The sequence below is a fragment of the Populus trichocarpa genome, chromosome 7 (assembly GCF_000002775.5).
Source record: "Populus trichocarpa isolate Nisqually-1 chromosome 7, P.trichocarpa_v4.1, whole genome shotgun sequence".
Classification (NCBI taxonomy): domain Eukaryota; kingdom Viridiplantae; phylum Streptophyta; class Magnoliopsida; order Malpighiales; family Salicaceae; genus Populus; species Populus trichocarpa.
In genome coordinates, this window is record NC_037291.2 from 3,095,231 (window position 1) to 3,117,973 (window position 22,743).

The 22,743-nt window shown below is 37.7% G+C and overlaps 3 protein-coding genes and 1 non-coding gene across 4 annotated transcripts; 3 read left to right on the top strand and 1 right to left on the bottom strand.

The window, feature by feature from the left end:
* The first annotated feature begins 747 nt into the window (after positions 1-747).
* On the top strand, positions 748-2,083 carry LOC7477974 (reticulon-like protein B13). Its single transcript, XM_002310716.4, has 4 exons — positions 748-1,071; positions 1,145-1,331; positions 1,423-1,634; positions 1,781-2,083. The coding sequence occupies exons 1-4, from the start codon at positions 1,035-1,037 to the stop codon at positions 1,954-1,956; spliced, it is 612 nt and encodes a 203-aa protein (XP_002310752.4). The 5' UTR covers positions 748-1,034; the 3' UTR covers positions 1,957-2,083.
* A 308-nt stretch (positions 2,084-2,391) lies between these two features.
* On the top strand, positions 2,392-2,463 carry TRNAW-CCA (transfer RNA tryptophan (anticodon CCA)). Its single transcript has one exon. It is a non-coding gene; the product is annotated as a tRNA-Trp (tRNA).
* A 901-nt stretch (positions 2,464-3,364) lies between these two features.
* LOC7483135 (RPW8-like protein 3) lies at positions 3,365-4,851 on the top strand. Its single transcript, XM_024604905.2, has one exon. The coding sequence runs from the start codon at positions 4,193-4,195 to the stop codon at positions 4,775-4,777; it is 585 nt and encodes a 194-aa protein (XP_024460673.1). The 5' UTR covers positions 3,365-4,192; the 3' UTR covers positions 4,778-4,851.
* A 402-nt stretch (positions 4,852-5,253) lies between these two features.
* Positions 5,254-13,311, bottom strand: LOC18101192 (probable disease resistance protein At5g66900). The gene is made up of 5 exons (XM_024605399.2): positions 12,358-13,311; positions 7,314-7,717; positions 6,739-7,094; positions 6,304-6,506; positions 5,254-6,133 (listed from the first exon to the last, which is right to left on the bottom strand). Exons 1-5 carry the CDS (start codon positions 13,256-13,258, stop codon positions 5,334-5,336), a joined length of 2,664 nt encoding a protein of 887 aa, XP_024461167.2. The 5' UTR covers positions 13,259-13,311; the 3' UTR covers positions 5,254-5,333.
* Between the last annotated feature and the right edge of the window lie 9,432 nt (positions 13,312-22,743).

The following is a 22,743-nucleotide window of genomic DNA, read 5'->3' on the forward strand; positions in this document are numbered from 1 at the left end:
AGGTCAATCACGTTGTGCCTTCATTTTTTTAGCTGACCAAGTCATATAAAAATCAACTTCAACTTGATTTAGTTTAAATCGGAAAAGCTCAAATCAACATGCCTTCAATTTTAATTGCAATACATTGAAATATTAATAACGTTTGCAAACTTTTTATTTTAAAAAAAAAAACAATGTTAAAATATCATTTTCTTGATTTCTTTAAAAATAAACTTAGGTTTTCACATTGTGCTTTTATTTTCTTAGTTGATCAAGTCATATAAAAATCAATTTTAATATGGTTTAATTTAAAACCAGGTCCTATAAAAATCAATTTTAATATGGTTTAATTTAAAACCGGGTTAGAGAAAAGATCAAACCAACATGTCTTTGATTTTAATTGAAATACATTGAAATATTAACAACGCTTGCAAATACTTTTATTTTGGCTATTTAAATTAGCTTTTGATGTGACTTGCTGTGAAGTGCACGTAAGCTAACTACGAATTGTAATATATGGGCCTTGAGTCTTCCTGGAGTTAAAAACGCCGAGGTGAAGAAGAAGAGGCTTTGAGACTGGGCTTGGTCTATCGACCTTGTAGAAAACTTATATCAGGCCAGGCATGCTTGTGTTTAAATGAATTCTGGAGCTGGATGGATGCTTTCAGTCGACAGCTAGCCTTTGAGCTCTAGGCTGCTAGCTAAAAGAACCGAAAGGTCAAATATATATTAAAACAAATGTAACCAGTGTTCCATAAGGAACCAAATCGCCCATCATTCACTCTTTATTTGAATGAATTAAAATCGGTTCCTATGTGCTCATGTTGGAAAATCCTGTGCTCCCACGAGAAAACTATGGGTCGTATGGATATATATCCTATATCTGAAGTGTTGCTGTTAAGGCTGCAAGACCACGTTTCTTTATACGTGTAAACCTAGCACATATTCTCCTTCTTTACCTTACCAAGAGACAATCTTAACAAGATTTGACTTGGATACCAAAAAAAAAGAAGAAGCAGCAAATCCAAGTTGAAACCTCAACTTGATTTCCTTACATGTCGACTTCTTCAAAATCTTCGCCCGTGTCATATGGTAATTAATCATAAACTCTTTAAAATACAAATTAATGTTTTTTGGCCTCACTTGCTGTTTTAACCTGATCCAGATACTGTAAGAGATGTGTTCTTGTGGAGGAGAAAGAAGCTGAGTTTATTGGTTCTTCTAGTCTCAACAGCTACATGGGTTTCGCTTGATGTCTATCAATTCAATCTCATCACTGTTGCTTCATGGGCTGCCATGTTTGCTGTTACTTCACTGTTCCTTTATGGCAACATAGCCAGGTTTCTCCGCAAGTAACTATTGTTAACCCATCTCTTTTTCTTTCTTCTTTGTTGCCATGTATAAAAATTTCAAGAAGTAAGGTTGTTTTTGGGCTATCTTCAGAGAAGAGCCAGATTTGTCCGGCTTGGAGATTTCAGAGCAGACAGCTATTGAAGCGGCACGCTCCGTTCGACAATCGATAGAAGAGGGAGTTCGATGGATGTGCCATGTGAGTGCAGAGAGAGAACTGTTTCTCTTTGCTCGTGTAGTTGCTGCTCTGTGGTTGCTCTCTTATGTGGGAAGCTTCTGGGATTCTCTGTCACTTCTTTACATAGGTAACAATTTATGCATAACTGTGACACGCATGAATACACAAGCAAGCTAAGCTTATAGTTGTATCGCTCGTGATTGCGCATGAATATAGAATATATCTCCTCAAAATATAAATATAAATATAAAAGAGTCTTCAACTAATTTACAGATATAGTGGTGGGCATGACTGTTCCTGTGATATATGTAAAGAACGAGGATAAGATAAAGAGGTATGAAGAGTGGATGAGGATGCAAGCAAGAAGATTGTGTGATATGGTAGATGAGAAGGTTGTCAAGAGAATGAAGAACAGAGTGCTTAAAGTTAAAGAGAAAAGGGTTGACTAATTTCTTCGTTAGCAAAGAAATAAAAATAAAAATAATGTGGAAGATATATCTTGTAAATTAGTACATAGTACCAGGATGATGCCAATGTTTGTATAACAATAATCTAATGAACTTCTAGTTTTCGGTATTTGACATTACATTAACAGCTTAGTTTGTCTGAATTTTTATTTTTTCGATTTGTTTTATAAAAATATTTTAAAAAATAACTTTACTCGAAAATGAAGTCTTTCTATTTTTTTTAAGTATTTTTTTAATTTTTTTTCACTATTTATTTTAATTCTTCTAAAAATGCATCCGAAAACTTAGAGTATTAATGATTGATGTGCACAAGATTAGGTTCTTGATTCAAGTGCTTCAAAAGATTGCTCCGTGCTTGGTAGGTCGTGAACAAAGAAATACGTTTACAGTGATAATGTGTTACAAGAAAAGAAAAGTGGATCCGTGGCGCAATGGTAGCGCGTCTGACTCCAGATCAGAAGGTTGCGTGTTCGATTCACGTCGGGTTCAATTCCCATGTGTTTTTAATTACATCCAATAATAGATTTTGGCGTTTGCCAATTGCCATCATCAAAATGCGTTTTACAAGTTAAAGACGAATTTCATCCCTGTGTTTTTCTTTTTTGCTGTCATCCTTAGACGATAATTTCTTCCCACTAATTTCATCCTTGCACTCCATGATTTTTTAGATTGAACAACTTTATAGAAAAAAAAAAATATGATGTTCAAATTCTTAACAATTTAAATATAAAAAGAAAAAAAATCAATTAACAAAAAGGCCTAAAAAAAACACCAACAAATCTAAGCAAGTCCATTAAATCCCGTGTTGGATCATACGAATAGAATAATCTAATAAAAAATAAAAAATAAAAAATAAAAACCCAATTCCCAAACCAACCAAAAGTTCAAGGATAAAACTAATTGTTTATAAAAATAACTTAAAAAAATATCGAGTCAACCTTGATCAACTCACCAAATCAATAATTTAGGTCATGAAACCGAGTTAATCTTCACAAAAAGAAAATTATAGAAAATGATAAAGTCTAATTTTCAATAAACCTAACACTGAAAGATGAAATCAAAAGAGAAAATTAATATAAAAAAAATAAAAAAACCGATATCAATCCGGGTTAATCTTTCAAACCTGTGATTCGGTCATTGGTCGGGAGATTCCTAGAGTTGTATGGAGGATAATGTGGAGTAAGAGGAACCCTTTTGCTAGAAAGACTAGTGTTGCCAATCTCTTTGTCAAGAATCTACACTCTTCAATCACCAACTCTCGTCTGGAGAGCATTTTCAGCAAGCTTAATTAGTAATATACTTTCATGCTATAAAAAACAGGATGAGTAAGGATTTTGCGTCCACCGTTTGCAAGATCTATAGCCATCAGTATACTTGAAAGACTAGCAGGTACCTTTTATTCTAGTGATTAGGAATCTGCTTTTAATACTGAAAGTTTATTAAATCACTATCTCTGTCGTTGAATTTTGCAGCACTGAGGGAGCTCTTCCGAGCCGAAGCCGACAACTATGCATCTGAATTCTCTTCTTCAAAATCATCAATAAAAAAAAGGCATTGAAATATGCAGCATAGATTATCATCTGTTCCTATCTTTGTGAAGAAGTTACATGACCTTGCAGGTTAATCCTGTTGTGGTAGCCAAAATTCTCATTCTGTTTCACCTTGCCTTTTTTTTTAAGCAGGCCTAGACTAGGCTTTCCAGGAGTCTGCATGGGCTTGATTGTGAGCCCCGATGCGCCTGGACATGGGTTCAAGCCCCCGTGGCCTTTTTTTTTAATAGTAAAAATGGAGTGATAACAATTGCTGAAAACGCTAAATCTCAGTACCCTCGGTTGATGTTTCTTTACTTTGTATTTTAGTAGTTATCTAGGGCCATGAAGGCGTCCAAATTAGGAAAAAAATTTACTGTTTGGGATTTGTAGTTTTCCTAGTTGAATTAGGATTAGTTTTCCTATTTAGTTTAGGATTCCTGTTCTATCTAGGACTTTTTTGCATTATTTAAGAAACCTACAAGAGCTATACTATTCACTCTTGATTCTTGAGGATAAAATTCAGAGCATTTTTTCTCTATTTGTGTAGTTTCTAAAAAGCTTTCGATATTACTTCTTATTTCATAGTTACTTCCCTGAAGAGACAATAACATCACTTGAACTTACAAGTAGCCGGGGGTAATCTTTCTTTTGTAAATTATTATACTCTTTGTTGCCAAATTGTCCCAATGGAACCAATATCACAGCTTGTTTCAGGGGCTGCTTTGGGAGTTGCCCTTCAACTGCTAAGTGATTCGATTATGCGTGCAGTAACTACAGCCTCCAGCTTCAAATTTAAGCTACGGCTTCTCCAGGCAACCGTCAGGATCTTGATCACAAGATTCAAAGTTATCAGAGAAGAACAACAGCAGTTTCCAGGAGCAGAAGCTCAGAGATTGTGTGAATTGTTGGCGAGAGGGAGTCATCTTATTTCTAAATGCTCAAGAATCTCACAATGGAATTATTTCAAGATGAGAAGATACGAGAAAAGAATTGATGAGCTTGATGAATCTCTCAAACATCTTTTAACGTTGAATTTTCAGCTTTTGCAATATGAGAACATGCGGAAACTTTTGACAGGGGTTAATGAAATGAGTAAGAAATTGGTGGATCATGGAGATGAGTTGCCCAAGCCTAGCCATGTCGTACCTTTAAACGATCAAGAAAACTCGTGGTACTCTCGGACTTCAAGCCACAGACAGCCATCAAAACCAAGATTTAGAATGAGTTATCAAAGAAGCGAAAAGATTACCAAGTTTGGGTTTAGTTTCTGACAAACTAACTGGGATTTTACTTTTTTGCAAGTCAATTACTGTTAAAATTGTAAAGAAGTAATTTTTAGTGGAAATTATTTGTTTCCTCAATAATCTTTATTCTTATGGAAATATTTTTCTTTAGTTTTTAATATTTTCTTATTTAGTTAGAAAATCAAATATTATGTTCCATGATTTTATTTTATTTTTCCTATTTGATTTAGGAAACTTATCTTCCTTAGTTATTGGTTTAAACTCAAATCTTCACCTATTAAAATCAACGTCTATGTTTTATTGTTGGGTTCTTGATGTCAAATAATCAATTTAATCTAAAAATTAAACTATAGATATATTATTTTCTAAAACTTAAGCTATTTTTCAAAAGGATTAAACCCATTTTGCAGTAAGTCCATATGGGAGCAAAACTGATGAAAGGAAGAACAGATCAACGCGAAAAAGTGACATTAGGTATTCGATCTCATTCTGACTTTGGAGAATGGAAGATATTTATATACAAGTGATTCATTAATGTACATGAAAATCATGGCAATTGTATTTCTTAACTCTTATCATACATTTAGACCCAGTAAATGATAGTCACGTTTGGGAGGTCGCGCTTGAAAGGTTTCCATGATTTCTCTGTTTCTTCATCGCAGATCACGGACTTCAAACTATGAAGAGTGGTGACTGAGTTAGGTAACCTGCAATTTGAGCATCCTGTCATGTAAAGCTTTTTTAGACTCTGCAGCTCGCCAATCTGTTCTGGCAAATTCTTAATGCTAATACAGTCTGATATGTCAAGAATGCTCAGTTTATGGAGGCTTCCAATAGTGTCTGGCAAATCTGACAAATTTCTGCAGGAGCTAAGCATCAAGACTTGCAAATTCACCATCTTTCCGATTTCTCGAGGCAATATTGACAGGCCTGGACAGTAGGTGATGCGAAGTTTCTTTAGGGAGACAATATCACAGAGTCCAACAGGCAATTCATTCAGACTATTGCAGTAGCCAATGTTGATCTCCACTAGTTTCGGCAGTGCATCTGAAATCCGGATAGCTTTGTCACCGGAGGCCGGACCAATATTACACCCGATCAACGATATTTTCTGCAGATTTTCTAACTGCACACAGTTAATGGTAAGGGAAGGAATCAAAACCTGCTCCAACCTGATCCTCTTTAGATTGGACAGGTTTCCAAGAACTATAAAGTTACTTATTTCAGCTGAGAAAAAACCATAATTTGTGAGGATCAAAGTCTTTAGTTTATCCATGCTCTTGATGAACTTGGGTAATGTGTACTTCTTCGTACGAAAATTGAGAACTAGAACCCCAACTTCAGGAGCTTGAATGTTGGGCCAATTTGACAAGAAAGTTTCATCTGCATAAAATTTCTCCATGAGAGAGGGGAGTTAAAAAAATGCTATCGAAGAAACAAAAGCAGGGCCTATTGTTTAGGGCCTATTGTTTTACATGATACCAATCCGGAATTTCTCAATCCAAGCCGTAGGCCTCATAAAAGAATGTTTAACAAAGATAGGGATGTGCTACCTGTGGAGATCGACAAGACATGGGCGCTGATTGTTTGATTCTTCCACCAGCCCCGAAATTCATTTCCATTTATGTCCACAACTAGGTTTTTCCTCCCCTGTTCTGAACCAGCCAATCCGCTAACATGGTTGACCAGATCCCTAAGAAGGTCATGCTGTGTGACAAAGGTTTCATTATAGTTCTCTCTTTCACTTCCATCCCTCCTAGTGAGTGAGAAAGAATTGATTACCAAGGATTATATTAAATATCAATGAACATTCTAAAAGTTTTCATGTTCAGCATTCTTTCTGGTTATCAAAAGCAAAACTTCTACGGAAAGAAAACCATTAAATGCTGCAATAGTGTTTTATTAAACAAGAAAAGGTGTGATTTGATACCAAGTACGCGAGCATTAGAGATTTGGTTAGTCTGATGACAAATATGAAACCAGCATACCTTGTATCTACCAGATCAATGAGATTCAAGGAGGATAGTTCATGGAGGTTTGATATGGAGTTCAGACCATCTCCATTCATTTCATACAACTCCTCCCACATGTCAATGATGGCACTGGCAGATATCAGTTGACCTTCAGGAAATGCTCCCAAGTCAATGTAACATTCCTTCAGCTTATTATCCAACGCATCTAAGCTACTCTTTAGACAAGTAAACAGATCATTATTGGATTCAAAAAAAGCCCCAGCTTTTGACCATTGCTTCACTTTATTTCTCCATATCTCTGGTCGTTGTTGGCGGAGTGAACGGCCTACGACTGAAAGAGCTAGTGGAAATCCCTTGCAAAAGCTCACTATCTGCAATTCATTGCCACGAATATATTTAGTTTTTCGGGATGTTGGTTATTCTAGTTGTTTCCAACAGATGAAAAATTGCTGAAAAGGACATTACATGAAAAAGCATAACTCAAGTTTCAATAAATCTTCATTTCAGAATTAGAAGAAAGGCAAGCAAACATGATTTTGGAGGTGATATGATTAGTATAATATATACATGCTCTTCCGAATTGCAAGTACCTTCTTCAAAACATCATCTTCTACATTGTTAGAGGTGCTATTCCGTAGCTCCGCTGACTGTCTAAATAGACTCAGGGAGTCTTCATAATTCAACGTATCCAATTTATATTTCGAACCAAATCCACCGAGTGAAGATCTTGATGTCAACAAAATCTTGTATCCTGGTATTTGGAACTTGAACCTTTCCAGAAGGCTCTCTGATCCCGACCAAACATCATCGAGGACCAATAATATAGGCTTTGTTCCTATTTGCTTCAGCAATTGCTCCAAGCAGTTTACTGCTTCTTCATCAGTTCGAAACTCATGGACCGAATGACCCTTATGCCGAAATAGCTGCTGTATAATGACCTTCAGATCGGGTGATTTTGAGACAGTGATGAAGAAGATATTATCTTTAAATTTTTCTAGTTAAACATCACAGAGAAAACTGTTAGCAAAAGTTTTGTGCTTTTCGCTATAAATTAACATGCATGTTCGAAATTAACCATATTGATTTCTTAATCCAAGGCCTGTCTTATACGAAGGGCTAGATACATAATGTAACTTGTTGCAGAGTCCCAAATCTGTTGGGGAATTCCGGCTCCCCATGCGCGGACCGGGGGTGTACTGATATTTGCTCATAGGAGGGATAAAGCACACTGACACAATTTTTAACGTGGTTCGGCAAAACCGCCTACATCCACGGGAGAGAGTCCATTTTATTAGAGATTAGAGAAAGGATATACATGGAGGAGGAGGATCACTTCACTCAAACTCTACTCCCAGCTCTCATTGCTGCACTTGCAGCTGCTGCAATGGCAGCAAGGCTGCTGCCATTGCAGCTCTCCACTTTCTCTCTATACTCTTCACATTCTCACACCTCTCTTACATTTTGCTCTACTCTCTTGCTGCCTATTTATAGGCAAGAATGGTGCCACCAGCTCCAACACTTCTTCAACAAAGGTGGCTGCCAACTCCAGCTCTTCTTCAACAATGGTGGCTGCCAACCTTTGACATCTTGGGTGGGTGCACATGGTTGGTGCAACTCCAGCTGCAGCTGCTGCAATTGTCAATGGTTGTTGCACATTAATGGCAACCAACCCAACAATCACCCCCTTTGCCATTCATGTAGGGCAACTGTCCTCTTGCTTCTTCAGCACAGGCTTGCATCCTGCAGCTCTTCCAAGCTTACCATTCCGAGAGCGTCTGTGGCCAAGTTTACAGGTACTCGCCAAACCTTTCAATCACCAGAGTCACCAAAGCACACCTTTTCTCACACAAAAGGATCACTACAACCAGATGGTCTGCCACTTCACATCTGAAGAGTGTTAACGCTTGTCTCTGGGACACACTGCATTCCCCTTCGAGCGTATCAACCATGCTCGGTCCGGAATGATTCATCAAGCCTTACACCAAGGCTTACAACACCCCCTCAAACGGAAATTTCTTTTTCTAAGTGCGACAGTCATTATCTGAGTATCTCAATATGATCACGAGCTCACCACTCTTCCAAGAGTCTACTCATCCAGGAGTTGCGCCTGCCCTCTGTTCCACCCTAGGAACCACGCCTTACTTCTCCGTGAGTCTCTCGCTCTTAGTCTCAAGAGTCCAGGTAGCTCTCCACCTTCACCTATGGGGGCAGCCCATTAAAGGTTGATCCATATATGTCTTGATACTGAGTATTACAATGCCTTCTCCAAGCTCACCACCTTGACAAGAGTCAACTTGTTCCCGGAACCTGCGCATGCCCTCTGCTCCTTCATAGCAGCCGCGTCTTAATGCTCCACAAGTCATCCACTTATTGTCCAAGGCAAATGTCTTCTAGCTCATTGATCTTTAGCATGGGGGCAATATCCATGAAAGTCAATCCTGCATTTGTCTTCATACTCATCATAGCCACTTCATTGGCTATCCATCTGTCCACTCATATCCAGCCATCACATTGGCTCTGGGGTTGTTTTGAACTTGGGCTCCTATCGTGGCCCACACACCTTCTCCTTAGGTGTCTTCGCCCGTTGTCATGGGGCGGTCTGAACTGGGGCTCCTATCATGGCCCTTACACCTTCTCTAAGGTGTCTTCGCTCGTTGTCATGGGGCGGTCTGAACTGGGCTCCTATCATGGCCCTCACACACCTTTCATCTAAGGTGTCTTCACCTTTCATAGGTGGCCGCATCCTCCTTCAGCTGGGATGCATCAAAGTGGCTTTAAGATTCTCTACCACCATGTGCACTATGGGAGAGATTACTGCCACTGACTACATAGAAAGAGAAAGTTGCGGTATACTCCTCGCAATCCTCCACCTCGATTTCTATGTTTGGAGCTTCTGCGCCTTTTTGCTTGACAGCTCCACCTACACCAACTCTCTTTGGTGTCTTTGCCTTTCATCATAGGCGGTCGCCTTTTATCACAGGCATTTGCACCCCCTCAATTAGGTGCCTCTGCAACAGCTCTCTTTCCATCCTTGCATGCATTGGAAAGGTCTTCGCTTGTTGTCTTCATCAAGAGCACAAGAGACTTCTTGTTGTACAAACTTTAACAGTCTCTGCTCTGAGCTTCATCTGGGAACTCTTCTTCTCCTTGCACCTGTTGTCTCATTACAGTACCTCGTTGGATCTTACGGGTACTCATGCACAATCTCCATGTGCACTCGTGCAATTTCTGTTCTCCAGATTTCTCCCTATTCCTTGCTTATGTTTGACAGCAGCTCATCCTGTCATAACACCTGTCCAAGTCAAAATAGGGTGCCAATCTTTATCCCCTGCTGTATTTCTCTTCCATTATCAGGGTCTTCTTCAATTCTCCCTCAAGAAATCACAGTCACCGAATCTAACTTCTTTGGAGAAATCACCACTCCATCAGATCCTTGAACTTTTGGAACCCAACTGTTCCCTTGTGCCGCCATCCTGCTAGTCTTCAACTGTTTCATTACAAACTGCTATATATACGAAAATAGTACCATATGGATAATCCTTCCACTAAGCAAGTTCCCAGGAAAGATTGGAGGGGTCACACTGGTCCCGCTTAAAACCCAATCTCCTAGACAGAACTTCTTAGGCCATATCTATCCATCGTACTGTCTTTCGGTATATACAACCATTTGCTAGCTTTGTTGCGGCTTTCCTTTACAAGTGATCTGGAATATACTAGTTTAATACATGATTTCTCAACATCTGGCGAGACTACCAGTTCTTAGATTCGTCAAGATTGGTCTTCATCAGTTTTCACTCTACACCTCTAATTGTCCACTTGATCGGGTGTCCAGAGTGTCCCAATTTTGCCTTCCTTCAAAGCAATTAAAATTCTCCCCACTTAGCATTTTAGCACATATAATTGGGTAAACATGTGCACCTTCTTCTTCTTCATCATCATCGACCACCACGATGACCTTTAGATGCCTCCTAATCGGGCAATCTCTTTTGTTAATTCACCACCACTACTTTTGGTCTCAAATCTCAACGATCGGACCGTACCATTGCATCCGGAACGATCAAATTAGCTGGAAACAAGTCTGAAATCGTCCAAATCGCATTTCAGACGGCTAAGATTTGATCAAAACAATTCTGGCCTGATGAACGGCCCAGATTCAATCTCAGATCCGGTTGCACGTAGACTCCGCTGCACAGAATCTTATCCGTTGGCTCGCGGCTCGGCTCGGCTCCTTTTTGGCTCGGCTCGGCTCAACTCGGCTCGGCTCAGTTCGGCTTGAGTCTGGTGACGTGGCTGGTGGGTCCCACTTTGGTGACGTGGCTGTTGACTGGACGCTGACTGGTCTATGACGTGGCTGCTGACATGGCATGCCTACTGTGCATGATGACTTCACCATTACATCAGGCTGATGTCATCATGGGCCATGCTACTGTACATGATGATGTCACAATTACATCATGCTAATGTCATCCCTCACATGTCTAGTGTTCATGATGACGTCACTTTTACGTCATGCTGACGTCATCCTTATCCGAGTCAGCCACATGGGTCGGGTCAACTGGTATTCGGGTCGGGTCAACTCATCCGGGTGAAGAAGACGCGTGGGGCGCGTCTGCGCGCGTGGGCAGACGCCTTGCCGGAGAGTGATGGAGAGTGCGGCCATGTCCGACGTCTGATTTTGATGCCGTTTTCACCAGTGGCTTCGTCTCGGCCTCCTCTACACAGTGGTATGGTCAAAACACCATTTTGAGAACTTTTATTTTTGAGCAAAAATCAAACACCCCTTTAAACCATGTGCTCTGATACCAATTGTTGGGGAATTCCGGCTCCCCATGCGCGGACCGGGGGTGTACTGATATTTGCTCATAGGAGGGATAAAGCACACTGACACAATTTTTAACGTGGTTCGGCAAAACCGCCTACATCCACGGGAGAGAGTCCATTTTATTAGAGATTAGAGAAAGGATATACATGGAGGAGGAGGATCACTTCACTCAAACTCTACTCCCAGCTCTCATTGCTGCACTTGCAGCTGCTGCAATGGCAGCAAGGCTGCTGCCATTGCAGCTCTCCACTTTCTCTCTATACTCTTCACATTCTCACACCTCTATTACATTTTGCTCTACTCTCTTGCTGCCTATTTATAGGCAAGAATGGTGCCACCAGCTCCAACACTTCTTCAACAAAGATGGCTGCCAACTTCAGCTCTTCTTCAACAATGGTGGCTGCCAACCTTTGACATCTTGGGTGGGTGCACATGGTTGGTGCAACTCCAGCTGCAGCTGCTGCAATTGTCAATGGTTGTTGCACATTAATGGCAACCAACCCAACAAAATCTTCAAGAAGAAATGAATTCATATGGCCATAATGTTCCTGAACATTTATGTTTCTGCAAATTAAAAAGCTTTATAACAAAAATTTGCTGAAAATTGTGTCAGAGATATGTCAACCATCTTGACTCTTGAAAAACTAAAATCATTTAAATCACACAAAGAATGCTCAAAATCGGTCACATATCTTCAGTATATTGATTACGGATGCAAATGAGATGTCAACATCAAACTGGGATTGAAGTACTTGAGATCTACGAAAAAAACATAGAAACAAAAACTTTCTGAGAAATTGAAGAAATGCTACCTTTAATAGCTTCATCATGACAAAGTTTTTTAGCCAATGTGGTCTTTCCACATCCACCAGGAGCTGTTAATACAACCGTGGACATTCCATCCTTGAATAATTCATTCTTTAAATCTTTCGTTGGCTTGTCCAATCCAACAGTAATCTGTGGTGGCTCTGGAGGCGTAAAAGGCCACAAAGGTACATTGCTATTTGACATAGGACTGGCTGCCTTTTCTGTTTGAATATTTGAACGAAGATCCTTACGCATATCTTTCACCTCCTCATGAATTTCTTTGACTTGCACTTGGATGTCTTTCACACCAACGTGAGTTACTTTCACCTCTTCACGAACTTCTTTCACTTCTTGCACCTCATCGTGAATAACTTTGACCCTCTCACCTACGCCTTCCACATTGGTATAAATATCTTTCACATCCCGATGAATCTCCTTCACCTGCTTCACATTGTCGTGGATGTCTCTCACTCCCTCACGGATGTCTCTCACCTTTTCCTTGATTTCGTTGACATCTTCCCTAGTATCAATAAGAATCTTTGTTCCTTTCAATGGTAAAACAAAATCATAGAAACTTTTAAGTGAATGATCGAAATCTCTAAGTTCCTCAGTGCAATTAGACTGTTTAAAGCAAGAACCACAGCAATTTCCTTTTGAGCATTTGCTAACAAGTTCCTGCCCTTCTTTTATTTGTTTCCACAATCTCCCTATGTCCTCATCTTCACGATCTAATTTTTCGTTTAACTCATTTATGCTTTCAACGACTGGAATTATAGAGTTGAGTGTGGATTCGATGCTCTTCAAGGTAGTTTCTAACTTTTTCTTTTTCCTCATCGCTTCCTTCACAGATTTTAACAACTCCCCTAATACTTTCTCTGCAACAAAACCAGCAACAACACATTCCATCACTTCTCTTCGATGGAAATGTGCACTTCTTACTCTCAAGAATCCCAACTACTTCCAATTTTTCACAGACTTGTTGATTTGGACCAACGTATCTCTCTCCAATTTTTTAATAAACAAATGTCAAGAATTTTGTTTTCTTCTTAGTCAATCACACCCATAAATGCCTTTCTTCTTCCGCATTACCTGAGACATGGAATAGAATACATGCTTGCTTCAAAAAGGATTTTCTGACACGATACTCTAATTCAATGGCATGTATCACATTGCTTGTTTTCTTAAATTTATTTCCTAATGCAATTTGAAAGAAACACTAACTAAACTAACTAACTAACCATACAAAGGAAGGAATCGAATGTAGAAAACAAAAAAGACATGCTGGGATTCAAGAGGATAATCACTTCCATTTACCTACAGCATAGCATAAGAACATATTCATCATTAAGACCTCGACTTCAAAGTTCAGATAGAGAAGGTTGCTGCTACCATGAGCATTGCAGCAACAATATTTTACCAAAGAAAAACCCTCAGTTAACTAAGATAAAATCTATCCTTGAGCACAATTTTTTTTCGAAATTCATAACGATTCAAAATTAATGGCCAATCCAATTTTCAGAGCATAGTACTGTCAACACCAAAGAATTTTCCCGTTACTTTCCCGTTACTTTGTTGACAAGCAACCATTGCACGCTAATCCCATTACCCCAAGGTAAGAACTAAGACCTATTGATCTATGTCAAGGTATCACTCAATAAATAAAATTAAGAAATATGCTCAGATTTATAATATCAAGAAACTGGTCCATCCGATACTTAAAAAGCTTTTGGATTGGATATGAGTTCTCTAACATAAGTTAGGCTTATGTCCCCGAACTCAACATTTCTCAAAAAACCCTTAGCTAGCCTTTTCAGCAGTCAAAACTGATAAAATGAGTTTCACTCTACGAATTTTATTCATAATATTTGTATACAGATTTCAAGTTAATTAATTCATCAATACATCTGCCTTTATATAGCAGTAGGCAGTAGAAACTATTCCTTGACTTCTACGGAAAGACCCCTGCAATTGCGGTTTGTTACAAACGAATTCCTAACTGATATAACCATATTCTGCATGAGTAACAGCAAGGTGAAACTAACATAATGTTAACACCCCCTCTCAAATTGGTGCATAGATATCATTCATGCCCAATTTGTCAAGACTGGTATAAAAACTTGGCTGGATACTGCCTTCGTCAGCACATCTGCCAGCTGATCTTGCGATCGAATATGAGGAACTTCGATAATTTTTGCTTCCAATTTTTCCTTGATAAAATGTCTATCAACTTCAACATGCTTAGTTCTATCATATTGGACAGGGTTATGAGCAATGTCGCATGCCGCCTTGCTATCACAATACAATCTTATAGGACTTGTCTGCTCAACCTGTAATTCCTGCATCAAATTTTTTTTTCCATAATAATTCACATATCGCTTTGGCCATTCCCCTGTATTCAGCTTCGGCTGAGGATCTAGCTACTACTTCTTGTTTCTTACTTCGCCAGGTGACCAAGTTTCCACCCACAAATGTGAAATATCCCGATGTAGATCTTCGATCCTGTATTGACCCTGCCCAATCAGCATCGGTATATCCATCAATCTTCAAGTTGTCCCCCTTTTTAAATAGAATTCCTTTACCTGGCGATGATTTCAAGTAGCGCAAGATACGGGTGACAGCTTTCATATGTTCTTCACTAGGGGAGTGCATAAACTGACTGATTACACTTAAAGCATAAGCTAAATCAGGTCTGGTATGTGCAAGATACATTAATCTTCCCACTAGTCTCTGATAACGTTCTTTATTAGTATGGATTTGTTGTGGATGTATACTCAGTTTCAGGTTTTCTTCTATAGGAGTGCTGGCAGGACTACAAGCTGTCATACCTGTTTTTTTTAACAAATCTAGGGCATACTTTCGTTGAGACAAAAAAATTCCTTCTTTTGATCTTGATACTTCAATACCAAGAAAGTATTTTAAGTGACCTAGAGATTTCATTTCAAATTCTTGGGCAAGACAATTCTGCAATGCTTTCTGCTCTCCAGGATTATTTCCGGTTACTATCATATCATCCACGTATACGATCAGAGCTGTGACTTCTCCCTTTTTTGTTTTCAGGAATAACGTATGGTCTGAGTTGCTTTGCTTGTATCCAATGGATTTCATGAAATTAGTGAACCTCCCAAACCATGCTCTTGGAGATTGCTTTAACCCGTATAGGGATTTCTTTAACCTGTATACCTTTGTGCTTCCTTTGATTTGCATAATACATCCAGGAGGTAATTCCATATATACTTCTTCTTGGAGATCCACATGTAAAAATGCGTTTTTTACATAAAGATGATATAGGGGCCAGTCAAGGTTCACGGCCAGAGATAGTAGGATACGAACAGTATTTATCTTGGCCACTGGTGCAAATGTTTCCATATAATCAATCCCATAAGTTTGAGTGTACCCTTTGGCGACAAGCCTTGCTTTAAACCTTTCAATGGTGCCATTCGCTTTGTGTTTAATGGTAAACACCCACCGGCATCCAACCGGTACCTTTCCTGCAGGAAGTTCAACCACTTCCCATGTGCAATTTTTTTGAAGGGATCTCATTTCTTCATTCATGGCCTCTTTCCATCTTGAATCTGTTATGGCTTCCTGCACACTGTTAGGAATAGATATAGCAGATATTTAATTCATAAAAGTTTCATTTTCCTTTGATAATTTATGGTAGGACACAAAATTACTCATAGGATAATGAGGTTTAGAGGTGAGAAGTGGTTCATACGCAGTTTTGGGTTTTCCTCTTGTGGTTCTGTGGGGTAGAATCTTGAGTTGAGTTTCAGAACTTACTTGAGGTTCAGTTACAGATTCAAACTCAGGACACAATTGAAGTGGGGAAGCTGGCAACTGAGGTACCTGAGTTTCTTGTTGCAGTACCTCTATTTGGTTTTCTTCACTGCCAGTATCTTGTTGTGGTTCTGCTTCTATATATTCTTCATTATTTCCATCTTGCATGGTATGTGAAGATGTATTACTAGAATGCTTATCTCTTGTAACATATAGGTCATCATAACATGTCTGCCAGTTACCCTTGTTGTGCTCCTGACTTGAGGATTCAGGGGCAGAGTAATACATTATATTTTCATGGAATACAACATCAAGTGTGACGTAGAGTTTCTGAGTTGGTGGATGATAGCAGCGATAACCTTTCTGATGCTGGGCATAACCAACAAATATGCACTTGAGTGCTCGCGGTTCCAGCTTATTCCTTAATGGTTTGTGAAGATGAACAAAAGCTGTACATCCAAAAACTCTTAGTTGCAAATGTGACACAGCAGGAGAACATATTGTTTTATGAAGAACACTCAATGGGGTCTGAAATCCTAATGTGCTTGAGGGTATCCGGTTGATAAGATATGTTGCTGCTGTGATAGCTTCACCCCAATATTTAGTTGACATATGAGCTTCAAATAAAGAGGCTCGAACAACTTCAAGAAGCTGGCGGTTCTTACGTTCCGCAACCCCATTTTGTTGAGGGGTGTAAAGGCAAGTGGTTTGGTGAACAATCCCATGATTAATCAGATATTGTTTCAACTCCTGATTAACGAATTCTCCACCATTGTCGCTACGGAGAACCTGTATTGCAGAACTATATTGTGTGGCTACCATGTTATGAAATTGTTTGAATAATGAACTTACTTCACTTTTGCATTTCATTAGGCAAATCCATGTCATACATGTGTGATCATCAATAAAGGAAATAAACCATCGTTTACCATTAAGAGAGCAGGTATTTGCTGGACCCCATACATCTGAATGTACAACCATAAACGGTGCTGGGCTTTTATTCATGCTGTTTTGAAATGGAACCCGATGGCTTTTAGCCAATTCACACACATCACATTTAAACTCTGAGTCAGGTAGCTGCACAAAGAGTTTCGGCATTAATTTCTTCAAATATCCAAAGGATGAGTGACCTAAACGTTTATGCCATAACCAAATTTCAGAGTTTGCAGTAGATTTATTCATGGAGAATGCTTGAGCTAACTGGTGACAACTTGCTGGTGTTAAATCCAGATAATAAAGCTTTCCCCTTCTAGTACCATAACCAATTGTCTTCCGAGTTTGAATATCCTTGAAAACACAAAGGTTAGGCCAAAAAATAACAATGCATTGCAGAGCAAGAGTTATTTGAGCAACTGAAAGTAAATTATAATTAAGAGTTGGAACAACTAATACGGAGTCAAGACTTATATTTTCAGTAAGGATGACAGAACCTTCCCCATTAACAGACGATGAGGTACCATTTGCTGATGATATAATATATTGTTCTGATGGTTTAAAAGATTGAAGCCACAATTTGTCAAAGGTCATATGGTCAGTAGCTCCGGAATCAATTATCCATTCATTTCTACTGCTAAGAGTGGAGGTATGATAGACTTTACCAGATTCTTCCTTTGTGTGTGTTGAAGGAAGTTGATGTCCTGCCACAGATTCTTCCTTAGTCGTGAGACTGGTCATTGTTTTGATTGAAGGATGTTCTGCCACTGCAACTAAAGCATGAGTATTTGGTTTTGAGTTTCGTTTACGAGGTGCTTTAGCAGGATCCCACCATTCTGGATACCCAATTAGTTCATAGCATTTCATCTTTGTATGTCCAGTCTTACCAAAGTGTGTGCAAACATATTCTGATTTTGCCTTTCCAATTTCATAGCTACTGTTCTGAGTTTCTGATGTCTGAATTTTTTCAATAGTAGGGCCATTTGATCGGTATATTCTTGGTTTACCTCATCGTGCCATCATTGCAGATGATTCAGCATGACCAGCTCCAGCTTCATTGTTTAAAGTAGCTCTGCGAACAACATCACGACGTACATAAGTATGAGCTTCTTCAAGATCCAGTACCGGATCTTTTCTAAGAATTTCCCCTTGGATTTGTTCAAATTCTGCATCCAATCCATTCAAGAAAACATGTACCCGTAATCTTTCAACAGATCTTCTGTAAGTAATAACATCATCCGGGTCTTTCATTTTAGTTCTGTCACGACGATCCAGTTTTTGGAAGATTTCCATAAGATCACCATAATATGTTGACAGTGGTCGACCCATCTATTTTGTGGAGAAGGCTTTCTAGTTAAGTGAAAAGAGTTGTGATTCGTCTGATCCATCGTAGAAGGCTTTAGACAAGGCATTCCAAATTTCTCGTGCAGTGCGTAGTCGGATGTATCTTTTCATGATGTCTGGTGACATAGACGTTAGCAGCCATCCTTTAACTTTTTGATTTTCTGCAAACCATCTTGAATAACCAGCATTAGTATCTTGTGGTGGTTGTGTTTTGCCCATAATATATTCAAGCTTTTCTCTTCCTGCAATCTGCATTTCCATGATCTGAGACCATACATCGTAATTAGTTTCAGTGAGAATAACACTGGTTGTGAATCCAGAGTTTTCAGTTTGTACATGGATAATGGGTGTTGATTCTGTTGTTTTATCATTCATCATGAAAAATCAAGAATGATAGAAAAGAAAGTGATCTCAGGATGCAAGAAAAGGAAATATTCAAGAATAGATTTTCAAGATCAGAATGCAGAAAAATATTCAAGAACAGATTGCAAGATTTAGAGTGCAGAAGAACAGGTGAATGATCGTATAGGCAGACGTTTATTTTGTTTTCCCTTTTTTTTTTCTTTAAAAGAGAGAAAGGCGATAAGGATGCAAGATTGACAGAGATAATGCAGGATTTACGAATAGAGGTACTGATTAGATGGTGAAGGAAACTGAGAAAGATACACTCTATCAAGAAGGAGATTTCAGGGGAAAGATATATCAGTGCATTTCCATGCTCTGATACCATGATAAAATGAGTTTCACTCTACGAATTTTATTCATAATATTTGTATACAGATTTCAAGTTAATTAATTCATCAATACATCTGCCTTTATATAGCAGTAGGCAGTAGAAACTATTCCTTGACTTCTACGGAAAGACCCCTGCAATTGCAGTTTGTTACAAACGAATTCCTAACTGATATAATCATATTCTGCATTGGTAACAGCAAGGTGAAACTAACATAATGTTAACAAAAACATAACTATTTAGACAGTAAACTATTTAGACAGTAATTACAATATCATCACTTATGAAGCACTATTAGGTAAGAGCATAGCATAAATATAGGAATTTCCAACAACGAAAGAGCAAAGGAAGTATAAAGTGATACATTTTAACAAGTTGGAGAAAATTTCCATTCAGTGAATGGGATTCTTAACGCTACTTCTGTCATCTTTCCTTCCTTCTGTGATCTTTCTAACCAACTGCTACAATCTAATGGACAGCTGTGATGGGCTTTTGAGCTTTCCTCTTGTCCAGTCTCTGCACTTCAGATTGCTAAGGTTCTTGTGGCCCTAAAAAGCCTATTTAATCCTTGACATGTCTCACCCCCATTTGGAATTACAAAATCCTGGCTCTTGCACTGTGGAATTTTTTTTTCCTTTTCATTTTTCAGCATCTTCTGTCAACGATAAATTTTTTTTTTTTTTTTTTTTTTTTATTGTTAGGATAATAATTCTTCCTTCTTTGGCTGGTTTGGTTTCAGGGTTAGGCGTTAGGTGTAAAGCGGCAACGTTAACGAAGCGTTCCAGAGGTAAAATATTAAAAATGTCAAGGTGTATCATGTTTAAATAACAATCGATGTATCAACATATAATTGTTAAAAAAAAAATGCTATGGTACAGTGGAAACAAACAAATTTCAATTCATATCCTCTATTTAAATCCTGTGATGTTATGTGAGATGTTGAGGTGCACAGATTCAACGACACCTAGATAAAGAAAAATAAGCAAATACAATTCCTAATTAATTAATACTTAGAGAAAAACTAAAAGAAAAATTTTTGTTTAGAACATTTAACTGCAATTATTTTTAACATATTTGTTACTGTTTTCATTTCATTTTTTATTTTTGTTAAAACCAGAAAATGTTTATGTTGTAAACTTTCATCCAAGAAGATCGAAGAGTGTTATAATCTATTATTTTTAAGAATAAAGATTTTTTGTGTTTAAATAATGGGTAATCATATATTCGTGTCAATATTTTATTTTTCAAAGTTTAAGAAGTTGATGATTGGTGGTGAAAGACTTAACACCTACAAAATACTTTTTTTGTGGTGTTTTGAAACTCTTAGATGATAAAGTCAATAATTTTTTTTAAAAAAAATTACAATAAATAAAAGAATGAGCATTAAATTCCAATAATAAAAGTGTTTATTTTTATTTTGGTATGATAACTACTCTGAGATTTAAAAGTATTAGTTCAAGAGGATAGAAATTGTGAACCCCTTACATGTATAATTCATGAGATATATATAGCCCACGAATCTTGTTTTTTAGTTTGAGTGAAGGGGTTAGAGTGTAATTTTGCTCTAATAGCATTAATGAGAGATAAATATCTCTTACACGTACATTAATGAGAGATAAATATCTTTTACATTAATATTTTATGTTAAAAATCATAAAAATAAGCAAATTGAGCCTTGCGACCCAACAAGAAGCTTATAATGATTTTCAGGCTTTTAACCCATTGTACTTGGCACACTGCCAAGCCCATGATAAATGTATATGGTAGCAAGCCAAACTCATGCCCACTTGAGCTTAGCATGTAGCTGAGCTTGAGGGTGTTAGGTCAAGCAATACACCAAACACATATCTAATTAGGCTTAGCATAAAAAAGCCCAAGTTGATCGGTATGACAGTTTATTGGACTCATGGCCAATTGGGCTTAACACATAATCTAGCCCAAGGTCAATAGGTTTGGTAGTTCGCTAGACTCATGTCCATTTAGGCTAAACGCATAGCCAAACCTAAAGGCACTAGGTTTTAACAGCTCGCCAGACCCATACTCGTCTAGGCTCGGCATGCAGCCAACCCAAGGGCGCTGAGTATAATAGCTTGTTAGGCTTGTATCCATTTGGGATTGGCCCATAGCCATACCCAAAGATGTTGGGTCTGAAAGCGTGCTAGACCCATGTCATCTAGGCCTGACATTATGCTAAGCTTAGGAATGTTGGGTATAAATGCGATCCCTACCTACTTCTCAAGGAGTTATCACTGCCCTTGGACCTTATATACAGGGACTTAGGCTCAAATTCTTTTTTTTTTATAAAGTTGCCAAAAATATGGATCCATCAATGTTATTATTATTATTGTACATGATAAAAAGTAAAGAAAAATGAGTTTTAAAATCTCTTAACTTTTCATAGTTTATTACAGTTTAATATCTAGTTTTAATATGTATCACTTGCACCTTTCTATTCTTTCAATATGATCAAATTGTAAAGAGCTTATTATAATGATTAAAAATATTCACAATGATACTCTCGGATTAATAAACGTTTTTAAAAAATAGAGAAATGATAGTCCCACAATCGATTCCTACAGACATATAATTATAGTTTCATCCTAAAATTTTATCATAACACAAACAAATCCTTTAGAATACTAAATATTTTATTATCTTCTATAATATTTTTGCCCTAGCAACCTTTAAAAAAAATTGCATAGTTATAAAGTACACTTTTATTTTTTAATTAAAAAAATATGTGTTCTCATTATTTACTCAAATTGGAAATAAAAAAAACATCATTATTGTAAAATAAGACATAAAAGATAGGAATAATTATCAAAACCCATAACCCAAATCATGGAGCCCACTAGGCTTAACATCCAAGAAGAAGAGTATTTGATAATGTTTCAAAATCCATTATGTTTAAGAATAAAGATTTGTTGTGTTTAAATAATGGTTAATCATATGTTCATGTCAATATTTTATTTTTCAAAGTTTAAGAAGTTGATGATTGGTGGTAGAAGGCTTAACATTTACAAAACAATTTTTTTATAGTGTTTAAGAACCCTCAGATGATAAAATCAGTAACTTTTAAAAAAAAAATTGCAATAAATAAGAGAATGAACATTAAATTCCAATAATAAGAGTGTTTATTTTTGTTTTGGTATGATAACTACTCTAAGATTTAAAAGTATTAGTTCTAGAGGATAGAAATTGTGAACCCCTTACATGTTCATATGATATATATAGCATATGAATCTTGTTCTTTAGTTTGAGTGGAGGGGCTAGAGTGTAATGTTTCTCTAATAGCATTAATGAGAGATAAATATCTCTTACACATACATTAATGAGAAATAAATATCTCTAACATTAACATTTTATGTTAAAAGTCATAAAAATAAGCAAATGGAGCCTTGCAACCCAACAAGGGGCCTATAATGATTTCCAGGCCTTTAACCCTTTGTGTTTGGCACACTGCCAATCCCATGATCAATGTGTATGGTAGCAAGCCAGACTCAATCCCACTTGAGCTTAGCACGTAACTGAGCTTAAGGGCATTAGGTCAAGCAACACACCAAACACATACCTAATTAGGCTTAGCACAACAAAACTCAAGTTG